The sequence below is a fragment of the Eublepharis macularius genome, chromosome 6 (assembly GCF_028583425.1).
Source record: "Eublepharis macularius isolate TG4126 chromosome 6, MPM_Emac_v1.0, whole genome shotgun sequence".
NCBI classification, from domain to species: Eukaryota; Metazoa; Chordata; class Lepidosauria; order Squamata; family Eublepharidae; genus Eublepharis; species Eublepharis macularius.
The window spans coordinates 133,871,653-133,883,701 of record NC_072795.1 but is presented as its reverse complement, the minus strand read 5'-3'; the positions used below and the strand labels follow the sequence as shown (position 1 = coordinate 133,883,701).

Here is a 12,049-nt window from a genome sequence, read left to right as displayed (position 1 = left end):
AGCTGAAAGCCTCCGAGCGTTTAGTGAGACTCAGCAAGGGAAGGGTTAAAAGGGAATCCTTGTCTGGGGCAAGGCCAGCTAGATACGATTCTGGGCCGTTTTAAGAAGTACACATACACAAACCAGATTTCAGTTACTTTATTACAAATCAATAAATACAGAAACACCCTAGCACCTTTATTATCAATCAGTATACATGAGATAATGCCAAACGTGCAAAAAGTCACAAGCTTAAAATGTTTGATTTACAGCCCACCACCATAAAAACATGTTATCCCAGAACGCTCCCCCCCCTCAGTAAAACATTAAAATATTAAGTGCCGGCACGAACAAAACTGTTGCTAAGTATTCTTGTCATGTGTTTAAGTGTTTATTGCTACCACTTAGTGCCATTTTGTTTTATCCATAAAGTTATTGCCCAGGCCCTTCCCCTACGTTATTGCACATCATATCTCAACATATAAAAAGCTTTTGTTTTTCAAATGAGCTGGGAAGGTTGAGGTTGGTGCCATTTGGGTTGAGTTGTGGCCTCTGTTCTGGGCTAGACTCCCCAGTCCCCAACCCTCATTCCCTCCTGCCACACTCTAAGATGCTTCTAGTGGGAGGTCAATAAGGAACACCACTAGACTTCACTTCCACCAGAGCCAAGGCAGTCCCGATCGTCTCTCTGAGTGCATGAAAAGGTTCAATACATCACGGCTTGTCAGTGCTCGGCAGTCTCTGCAGTCGGCAGGCAGTGGGAAGACTAGTCAGGAATCCAAAGCAAAGGGGTGTTAAAAACCAAAAGGCCACCTGCAAAACACGGACTGAAGTGATCCAGGCGAGAGGGCCAAGGCTGAAGTGCAGAAGAAGAGGAGTCCCGGATGCCCTCATCTTTGGTAGGGTCCAGCTGGCAGCTCCAGAATGCGGAGATCTTCGCTGCTCAGCTCGGGCAGAGGGGCGCCAGGCTGAAGTCCCGCCACTGGCTGCCCAGGTAGGACAGGCGGCATGGCTTGCTGGGGCACTCCTAGATTGATACAGGGGGAGGCTGGAGGAGGAGCCATGCCAAGAGTTGAGCCAGTGGAGGAGCTGGGCATGCGTGGTCCCTGTTCCGCATGGGCTTGAGTTTCAGAAGGGCCCTGTGGGGGTGCCCCGTAAATGTAGAACTGGCCCCCCAGAGCTGGATTTCCAGGGGGCCACTGGGAGAAAGAGGCCTGGGGCTGCTGCGCTGGCACCCGGACAGGAGACACGCTTCCGTTGGCCCGTCTCAGAGCTAAAGCTGGGTCCACTGCTGGCTGGGCCTGGAAACGTCCTCCCTGCGGGTAGGGGAAGGTATCCTCTTTCTTCTTCGGGGGATCCCTGGCCCGACGGTTCTGAAACCAGACCTGCAGCAAAGAAAAGGGGAGAAGCAAAGTGTTCATTGCCTCTTAAGGGAAACGCCCACTTTTCGGAACCGACAACTGTGACTGCTCATCACCAATGCTGACCCTACATAGACACCCTCCATGTAACACACATAAAATGCCCCAGCCTGTCCTCTGCAAGTCTTAATGGACAAATAAATCAAAGATATTCTATGTGCTCCTTTGAATTCATTTAATTCCCTTTTGTGACATCAGTATTACCTATAATTCAGCATGCACACGTTTTGTTAGCCAGCTGCAGAGAGAGAGAGAAGGAGAGAGAGAGAGAGAGAGAGAGAGAGAGAGAGAGAGAATATTCCTCCTTAAACATTCAGTTTTGCAGAAAGCCAAGAGAGCTCAGCTCTTGATGTTCTGCGAATCATGCAACACTCTGGGAGGACACAGATGTTCAGCCAGATGTTGATTTTGCCTACGCCATTCAGTTATTCAAACGGCACTTAAACACAGGCTAACGAGGTAAAACAGACACAGGAATACCCGAGGAAACAGAAGCTCGTCACCTCCCTCCTCACCTGCACTCTGGCCTCGGAGACTCTGATCAGGGCTGCGATGTGCTCCCGCAGCTCAAATCCCGGGTAACGGTTCACTTCAAAGAAGCTTAACAGAACCTCCACCTGTTGCTTGCTGAACGAGGTCCGCTTCCTTCTGCCGCGGCTTCTGGAATCCGCCCCCAGCAGCCGAGGATCCCGGGAAGGGTCTTCTGCAGGGAAAAGACACAGAGGGGCATGCATCGTGAATGACCGCCCGGCTGCCTGAACCCGGCTCGGCTCATCCCCAAATGAATCTGCCCTCGGATGGCCGCACGGAACAGACACGCCCTGAAGACCCCCCCCCCCGGACCCGGCGTCTCTCCCCAAGGGGGACCCAAAGCGGCTCAGCTCAGTCTCCCCTTTTCTCTTTCGTCCTCACTGCCGCCCTGCGAGGGAGGCTAGTTTGAGAGCGCCTGACCAGCTCCCAGCTCGCCCAGCAGGCTCCCAGGGCAAAGCAGCGAAGCAGATTTCCTGGGGAGCAAACCATGCTGCGTCCAAAGAGGTTTATTTCCACGTCCCCCAATCCCAGAAGCAAGGCGTCCAAGGAACCAGCAATTTGGAAAAGTTTTTTTTTTAATTACGAGTTTTATGTAAAAAAAGAAAAACCCGTGCAATTACAAAACAAATAAGAAACAAACCAACAAACCAGATAAAGAAAAGTAATGGAAAAGATAAAGAAAAACTCTATAAACCTTGGAAGCTTCCAATTTTGTCAACAAATTAAACCTTGGAAGCTTCCAATTGAAATTAAACCTTGGAAGCTTCCAATTTTGTCAACAAATTTTAGTGTTCTCAAAATTTCCTCTCACTCTTATGTTAAAAATTAAGGCCGTTTTCCTAATGTCCACATTCCTTAGTTCCTAAGTCCACAAGTCATGAAACCATCACTGTCCATTTCATGTCAAATATGAAACAATAAAAGGACAGTGAAATCCTCAGCAGAGTCAGTCCATCTCAACTCATGGAAACTAATGGGCTCAGCCTGGAGCAATCCTGCTTAGGCTTCCCCTGTTCCCGCCTTCTCTCCAATCACCACACTCTGAAAACCCGGCCCGCCCCGCTTCCCCCCGAGGCGCCGCGGCTCTTACCGCCTCCTGGCCCTGCTCCTGCGCCGGCTGCTCCTTCCATCGCACGGTGCTGGGGGCGCGTCTCCTGCTCTGGCCGCTCTCCCGACGGGGCTCCCGCTCAGCTCGACGGGACCGTAAAGAGGAAAGAGCCAATGGGGCGGTCCAGGCCAAAGGTGCTCCTGCTGCGCCTTCCAGGCCTCGGAGATCCAGCATGAAGAGCAGCCCCGCCGGCAGCCTTTTATTGCCCCTGGGCCCTGCCCCCCCTGCCCCTGCCCCTGCCCCGCCCCGTCCTCCTCCTGCCAATGGGGCTGGCCTGGGAGGGCTTTGACGCTCTGGGCTGGGGAGGGGCTTTGCTGCCCCTTGTGGGAGCTGCTCAGAAAGGATCTTGGCCACACAGCGCAGCTGCCAGGGCCGGCCTCCCCCCCTTACTTCTGGGAGACCCTGGACACTTTCCTGGGAGTAAGCACCCTGGACTCAGCCCTGAAATGGTTCTTGCGCTCTCTCTATATTTATGTATTGGTGTCAGTTATTGTTCGCCTTTCCCAGAGGGACCCAAGGCAGATTACAGCATATTCAAAAGTGCCGCGCAGCAGCATGCGGGACCCAATGAATAATGCAAACGGGTCTAGGATGAGAGAATGAGACACGTTTGAAATGGGTCGCCCTGTTGGTCAGCGGTAGAACAGCAAGACTCGAGTCCGGTCGCACCGTTTGAGCTCCTACACGGACTTGTTGGACTGCGGTGATGTAAGAAAGTGTGCAAAGTTTGGCTTTGGTCCCTTATTTTCCCAGGGGAGAATCTGGGGCTATTCATTGTGGCAAGCGGAGCTTTTTCCCGGCCCACCCTTGCAATGAAGGGAGAAGCTTCCCTTAGACAGCCCACACCCACCCAGGGGGCTCCCCGGTATTCAGACCCGGTGCAGAAGGAGTGAGCCCACAGCCGCAGGGACAGAAATATCGAGGGTTTCTATTCTCTATGTTTACCAATATCCGATTCTCAGTGGACAGAGTGACCACGTGCTTCTATAAATACTGAAAACATTTTAAAACTCTTATAGGAATGATGATGAGGGTGTTGATTGGTCTTTGGAAGAGTTTTTCGTAAGAGCACGTAGTCACCTTGTACACTGAAAATAGACACCAGTGATATTTCCTTCCCCGCAGCTGTGGGCTTCTCCCTTTTTGCATTGCCCCTCATATGTCCTGGCAGCAGCCCCGAGGAGGGCTCCTTTCCATGCACCACCCCTTCGCAGCAGCCCTCCCGAGAGACCCGCATTGGTGGACGCCTTCAAGCAGCCCCTTTACTTTCTAGCCCGAAAAAGGCCCTGCCGAGACGGAGAACTATCGATTATTCAGCACCATGGACAACGGCCCTCCAAAGGTCCTGCCTGCACTTTCATAGGAGGTCCATACGAATAAACCGCCCGGACGAAGCAAGGCACCGTCACCCAGAGTGCCAGAATCCCAGCAGGCCTGCCCTAGAACTCTTTCCCTGCCTTTGAGATGTGGTGTCCCCCTCCCCCCCCCCCCCGCACACGGATGAGCCAACGTGGGATTCGACCCTGAGCTGGAACAGAAAGTTTCAACGAGTCTGGAGATGGCCGGGTTTGGGAAGGGCTGGAGCCTCAGAGGGGTCTCATAAATACTGGCCGTGCTTAGACTGCTACAGAGCGGCATTCGAGGGAAACGCAGCCATTTTCTCCCAGGGAACTGGCCTCTGTCATCCGGAGATCAGGCGTCAGTCCGGCAGATCTCCAGGCTTCCCCTGAAGGGTGGCAACCCCAGGGGGTGTGGAGATGCCGGTACAATACCGGTCCAACAGTACGGACTGATTTCATTTTCAGGCTCCGGTTTTAGCTCTGAAGAAGCTGCCACTCCCCCTTTTCTGTGCACGCACACACACCCCCCACAGTGAAAAAATAATACAAGCGGAATGGTTTGATTCAGCTTCTCTGGTAACAATTGTAAATATATTTGTGTCTGAATAACCAAAGAATCTGCAGATGTCAACCCTGCGCAGGCTCTCTTTCCTTGGTCCACTCATGTCTGTTTCAAGGCCCTTTCCTTGTCTCTGCTGCGATGTATTGAATGTCTGGATTCTGGCTTGCTGCTCAGAGGGTCCCCCACTGGACGGCAGGGCAGAGCAGGGATTCACGCCCAGAGCCTGGCCTGGCGCACTAACCACTGCACCGTGCAGCCTGGAGAAGCGCTTCCCTTGGCCGGGCTCAGCGGTCAGGACTCGCCTGCGCTCCCTTTCTCTCTGGCTGCGATGGAAACGAGCGCCTTGAAACTGCCACGGAGCAGCAGCGCAGCCCTGAGCTGGACCCGCCTGCAGCCCTCGCTATGCGGGCTCCAACTCCCCGGCCGCCCTGCCCTGCCCTGCCCAGGGGCGCCTTGGCCTCTAAGCGCCAGAGGGGCGTCCGATCCAGCCACGCGACCCAGTCGGGGCTGCCCCAGAAGGGCGCCTTAAAACTACTGAACGGCTCCACATTAACCTGAGCTGGAGATGTGCAAAGTGCAAAGTTTGTGATGATGCACAAACTTTGCACAAAGATGTGCAAAGTTTGCCCAATGGAGAGCGCTTTCGGTTGGATTCCAGTAATGATAAAAAAAAAGAGAACACAAAAGGGCTCCTGGATGGGGCTCTGCCGCCTCCTTCTTTCCTTTTCACTCCTCGGTGGGAGGCTTTTTTCCATTCAGGCCCTTATGACGTCTCCCCCCCCCCCCCTTTGTCTTGCATGAGCCAAAGGAAGCCAGATAAGCAGCCCAGCGTTCGTCACTATGAAAGTGTTCGAATTCAGTGGGGCAAGGTGAGTCAGCCTGGCCCATTCTGATGCTGTGATGATGGGATACACCTGGAGGGGGAAGGGAAGCTCTCTGCTTTTGCTGCTTCTGCAAAACTTAGCCCCGTTAGTCCGTCTGTAGCAGTAGAAAAGAGCAAGAGTCCAGTCACTCCTACAAGACTAACAAAATCGCTGGTAGGGTGTGAGTTGTCCTGAGCCATTGCCCAGCCCACTCCTCAGATACAGCTAGCTACCACACAGTTTGTTCGTTTTATCGGTGCTACTGGACTCTTGCTCTTTTCCGGAAAACGTGATGATCTTTCAGGGGTTCCTGGGCTCAAAACTTGCTCTTCTGCTGCAGACCAAAATGGCTCCCCTTTGGAAACTGCTGTCGATGATAACACAAGCCTAGATTTCTGTAACAATAATGGTAAACTGGCACACCAGTACTGGAAAAATCAGTACTTGAAACATCAATTTTTTTATTCCTGTGGTTTTTAAAAATTCTTTTCAAATGATTTACAAAGGTATGTCCTGCTTTAAAGCAATTTACACGAGGACATTTTAATACATTTTAAAGGCAGCAAAAGTATGTGAAAAGGCAAAGAGTGATTTGTGACATGTATTTGCACCCCAGCCTTCCCCCAAGGAATTTACGCAATCCAATCTTCACCAAACTCCTGTAAGGTGGACTGGCTTGCAAGGGAACAACCTATTCAAAGTCTCCCTCTGGCTAAGCAGGGATGTGATCCCCACCAGAGTGTCCAGTCCAAGACCGATATTCAAACAGCCGCTGTGTCCAAGAGGTAAAAGGGACAATGAAGATGAAATCTAGCCCTCAAGTCAGAGTTGGGGTTTTCTTGGCAAGAGCCAACAGAGGTGGTTTCCCTTTGCCTGCCTCACAGGCCTGCTCTTTGCTGGAGGTCTCCCATCCGGTTACTAACCAAGGCCGATTCTGCTTAGCTTTCTAAGATCTGACATGATTAGGGACTCCTGGCCTATCCAGATCAGGGCAAAAGAGACTTTATAGGACATCTAATACTTTGTAATACCTCCAATACCTATGACACATTTGACTTACAGGCCCTTCTCAGTTCCCAGGTGTGTGATGCCAGGTAAGAGCGTAAGAACTCGGACCGGCGATCCACCTACTTCAGCCTCCTGTTTCCTGGAGCAGCTAAGCAGGGTTGGGCAGTGACTGCGGCACTCGTATTTTTAAAAATGGTTTTTACTTCACTGATACCCCACCTAAGTGCGGACCCAAAGCGGCTTACATCATCCTCTCCTCTATTCCATCTCCACAACAACAACCTTGTGAGGAAGATCAAGATGGGTCGTGAGCTCTGGCTCCCCAAAGCTCCTGCCCTGCCACAAATTCGGCGAGTCTTGTCGGTGCTACTGGACTCTTCTGCTCTCTTCTGCTTGTGGGGAAGGCGAGCCTGCAAGGGTGTGACTGGCCCAAGGTCACCCAGCAAGCTCCCCTGGCAGAGCGGGTGTTCACACCTGACTTGCCCAGATCCCAGTGTAACCACTGTACCACACTGTCACAGGGAAAGGGCTTCAGCCTCCCCCCTCCCCAGTGCAATTTCCCTGACCTGCTGTGCTCCCGGCTGCACACTTGTGGGTTTCCCCACCAGGCCCGAAGGGTTTTTTTTTTAAAGTTGTGTTTCATTTATACCCTGCCGTTTTCCAATGGGGACCCAAAGCAATTTACATCATGCTCTTCATTTTTGCTTCACTACAAACCCTGGGGGACAGGTGAGGCTGAGAGTGTGTGATTGGCCCAAGGTCACCTAGGGGGCTTCCACGGCAGCGTGGGGATTCGAACCTGGGTCTCCCAGATCCTAGTCCATCACTTCATTATGCTGGCTCATACAAAGTACCCCCGGAACAGTTTCAAGTCAGACAAACGGTGGGGAGGAGAATCTGGAGTCCCCAGTTCCCTGCCTGCTGCACTCCCAGTCAAAATTGGACACTGCACACAAAGGCGTTGAGGCAGATCTCTGTTGCATGCGACTGTTACACTGAGGCAAAGGCCTTTTCGAGTGACTTAATACAGAAGCTGAAAGGTGCTTTTGAAATACCTGACCTCAAGTTCGTCATTATGAAATAGAAAGGAAGAGGATAGCAGGATCAGAAATGAAGGCACTGTAAAGCTAGGGTTGCCAACAGGCCAGGAGAAAAAAATGTGCTGTCCCTTTGAGAGAGGCAAAATATGTAGAAAGAGGCAATTGAAGCTTGTCATGGTATCGAGATAAATAACATAACTGGGTAAATAACATACCATTAAACCTCGATTTAAAAAGTAGACATTTGTTTTCTTCATGCAACCATGTAGTTAGAGTTGTGGGCAACCTTAACCGTAGCATCTTTTACTCAGACTGTAAAATGCTGCATATATCCCTTGGGATCACATTGTTTCTGGTGATCTCAGAATTTCTAAATTCTTTACAAGGCAGGCGTTTGGACAGGAAGAGAGTGCTACAAAGGCAAGCTTCAGTTCCATTAAATAGAAACTGCTGTTGTTGGATTTTGTGGAGTGGCTCCTTTCCAGTGTGATTGGAATTGCGCAGCATCAGCGGTGCCTTTCCCTCTTCCCCTCTGGCATATTGAAACCCCCAGAAATCCCCCCCCCCGTGGGCCACTGGAGGACGGCAGCAAGAGGGGGGGAGGAAGTAGCAAAAGCTGCCCCTCCCCTCTTCCGCACAAGGAAGTGCCTGCTGCAGGCAGGAAGGCATCTTAGGGTCCAAGAAGCATATTGCAGAAGGGGTGAGGGGCCGGGGGTCAGCGGGAGAGCATTTGTTCTGTGCACAGGTTCAATCTCCAGCATCTCCAAGTTGAAAGGATTAGTTAGTGTGAGGTCACGTATGAAAGACTTGAGAGTCTGGAGAGAGCAGTCCATCCGAGTACACCATAGTGACCTATTCTAAGGCAGCAGCTGGGTGTGTGCTTGAAATATACCAACAGGTATATGAAACATGGCATACCATCAACTATCAAAGATGGCTTGTGTATGAGCATAGTATGAGCCATATCAGGCCAGTTTCAGTTAGGTACCAATCTTCTTCCCTCCAGGAATAAGCCCCTGGTTGTATGTGGCTAAGGCTCAGAGCCCTCTTGGGGGAAAGAGGTGCGGGTGGTAATGGTGAATGCAGCCGGACATATCAGAGTCCCCCCAGCCCACAAGATCCTCCCTCTCATCCAGAAATTCACCCCCTGTTACTGTTAGAGCGAGTGTAAAACAACGCTGCGGAATAAATGCCGAGCTGGTTAGAGAGGCAAAAGCTTTATTTGACGAAGTTACATACTTGAGGGAAAGGGGGAGAGAGAGATTCCTTGCTATCTGACTACATCTTGCAGAGAGAGAGAGAGAAGAAGTGTGGCAGGAGAGAGAAGAAGCAGGATATTGCCCTGTTTAGCCCAATAGGAGACAAGACAAGGAAATGACCCCCAGGAAACAAGAGAGGTGCTGCTCTCACTGTCCGAACGAAGTGACCCTTGCTGCCCCCTGCATGGGAGGCGCTTCTTCCTTCTTGCTGCTGCAGTACACCAGACATTGTTATTTCTAACAAAATTCACCCCCTGTTACCAGGTAGAGATGGGTCTTTGTGGACTCGTACACAGGAAAGAAATACGGTTCCCACTGTTCTGTGGTCTTGGCATTGGGACCTGAGTATATCCATAGCTCCAATTCATTCCCAGTGCCACTAAAGAAAGACCTCTTCTTCTGGAGGGGGATGGGATGAGGTTTAAAGTCGCTGGGACATCCTGTTCCGGGGCGTGGCTTTGATTCCCAAGGGAATGGAAGCATTTTAGGAGAGCTCTGTCCTCCTTAACCCTCAATCCCCTGTAAAATAAATACGCCTGTACTCAAAAAATTCTTAGTATGATAAAACAAGCCTCTAAGAAAAAGAAGTTACTGTTTAAAATTGTTAAAGACTTAGAGCACTGTTTTTTCTGACACGAGTGACTCCAAGCAGGTGAGGAACGACAGTGAAGGACTGCTTAAAATGGCTGCTGAGAGAACAGAGATCGCTGAGGCGCAGGTAACTCCCTCAGAAATGACTCTGGATCCCCAGTTGCAGTATTTGGAACAAAGATTACTCAATCAAATGGCCAAACTGTTACAGCCTCTAGCAAATCAATTATCAGAAATAAGATTAGAACTGAATAAAACAAACCAGAAATCAGAAATGGCTCTGAATTTGTGTCAGGAATCTCAAAGCGATATAAAAGATCTTCAGCACCTGACATGGGTGCATTTCGCACTCAGTTTTTAGATCGCGTTTGCACCTGTATTTCATCCCATGTTTCTGTGGATTTCACACTCAGGAAGGAGTCATGGAATGCCAATCCGCAGCATGTCAGTGGTTTCTCCGATTTTTCCTCCTGCGGACATACTGCGAAGTTAACGTTCATTCGCTGCAAAACGGCTCCCAGCCCGCAGTATGCTAGTGTGAAAGCGTTTGTCCCTTTTTTGCATCCCTAACCCCCGATTGGACAGTCTGCCGGTCTAGCCACTCCCACCGGCCGCAGCTCTCAAAAATTTTATTCCGCCATTTTTTTTTCGGTTCAGTGGGGGCAGTAACGTTTATGCGTTTACTTCATTCCTGTCCTGACCTATTTTCCCTGACGCTCCGGTTGTGCTCTTTCCAATTAGCAGCCTTCCAGCACAGCCACAAATCCCACTTTCCCTTTTTTTTTTTTTGCTGAGGGGCATTGCTCGAGAACCGAAAATCGGGTCATTTGACCAAGGCGGACCAGTGAGAGCTCGAGCAATGCTTGGCGGGAGAGTCGTTCATGTCGTGATTGTGCGCACATGTTTTTTCCGACAATCAAACTCCCGATGGCCACAAAATCCCTTTTTTTTTTCTCACCCTTTAAACTGAACATTTTAACGTTTAAACGTTCATCACACAACAAAAACGACATCAGGAGAGGGTGTTGCGTGCTGCGAGACACGAAAATTGGGTCATGTGACCAAGCCGGACCACTGAGAGCTCGAGCACTGCTGGGCGGGAGAAGTTCATTCCTGGTCTATCTAACGGCTCAGATGGCGATGCAGAAAATGGCTGGACGAGGAGTGTCGTGGAGGGAGAGGGAGACACTGGATCTCATCGACTTCTGGGGAGAGGAGAAGGTCCAGGAGTCACTGTCAATGTGCCACAGAAACATAGACGTCTTCGAAAAGATCGCGGAGCAGATGGCGGCAAGAGGGCACAAGCGCACGGCTTTGGAATGTCGGACGAAGACCAAAGCGATGCGCCAAGAATACAAACGAGTGGTGGCACACAACTCCAAATCCGGAAATGCACCCACAACGTGCCCATATTATGCCCAGCTACATCGTATCTTCAGGGGCGATGCCAGCATCAGGCCACAACGGGTGGCCAGAAGCCTCTCCCTTCCGCGTGCCGACACTCCGAGACCAGTTCAATTTGAGGGGTCCGAGGAACTGTTTAGCCACCCGATGGTGACCCTGAATCTACAATCTGTGGATGTCACAGCAAACGATCAAGGTAAGTATGTTTCCTGCTGTTGTGGGTCAAGCGGCAGAATCCTGGGGAGGGATGTGACCACTAGGCGAAACGTTATAACGTTACAGATAGACAATGCCCATTCTTCCTATGAACTTTGCCGGTGTCAGGCCCTTGCCAAAGCAATCTATCTGTGTTGGCACTTGTAATGGTGGGTGTGTGAAGAGGGGCCTAGGGTGGGGGGATGTGGTGGGTATGGATTTTTCAAGTGATCCTTTGCTCACCTGCAGATTTATTCCGTGAAAAACAACTCAAGCAGAAGCGACCCTGAAGTCACAGTAATCAACAAGTTTGGACATGCACCGGTGACATTAGATGTGTGGGAACCTGTTATCCTGTGACATCGTCAAGCCACTTGGGAGTTCACATCACTGGACAATACATGTTATTCTGACAAGAGTCTTCCATTCATACTCGCATCACTAATATCCAAACTTTCCTAAATATAACTTACGCTTATGTTTCTCCCAGGGGCTGCATCTGACCAGGAACAATTGATGGAAGCATGTGATGGGGGAGAGGTGGGAGAAGAAGGTAAGATCGAGTGCCATGATCCTGTTTGGCAGAGTGGACGGGGTGCATAAGGCAGAGACACCGTTGGCGTGAGGATTTCTGTTCTTTCTAGATAAAGGTGGTCTTAGAAGGGCATTAGGATCATACTGTCAATGAATTAACTTAATTGATTTGAATTACTTTGGATGATTGATTTAGAGGGCCTCCACAGTAGAG

The 12,049-nt window shown here is 50.6% G+C and overlaps 1 protein-coding gene across 1 annotated transcript; it reads left to right on the top strand.

Annotated features, from left to right (window-relative positions):
- Nucleotides 1-10,743: 10,743 nt before the first annotated feature.
- On the top strand, nucleotides 10,744-11,764 carry LOC129332601 (myb/SANT-like DNA-binding domain-containing protein 7). Its single transcript, XM_054983819.1, has 2 exons — nucleotides 10,744-11,302; nucleotides 11,551-11,764. The coding sequence occupies exons 1-2, from the start codon at nucleotides 10,837-10,839 to the stop codon at nucleotides 11,589-11,591; spliced, it is 507 nt and encodes a 168-aa protein (XP_054839794.1). The 5' UTR covers nucleotides 10,744-10,836; the 3' UTR covers nucleotides 11,592-11,764.
- Nucleotides 11,765-12,049: the final 285 nt, after the last annotated feature.

Bases quoted from the DNA above. Each gene is read 5' to 3' on its own strand.
- LOC129332601 (XM_054983819.1), top strand. From the start codon at position 10,837: ATGGCGATGCAGAAAATGGCTGGACGAGGAGTGTCGTGGAGGGAGAGG. The intron at 11,303-11,550 runs GTAAGTATGTTT...GCTCACCTGCAG, and splicing joins TGTCACAGCAAACGATCAAG to ATTTATTCCGTGAAAAACAA.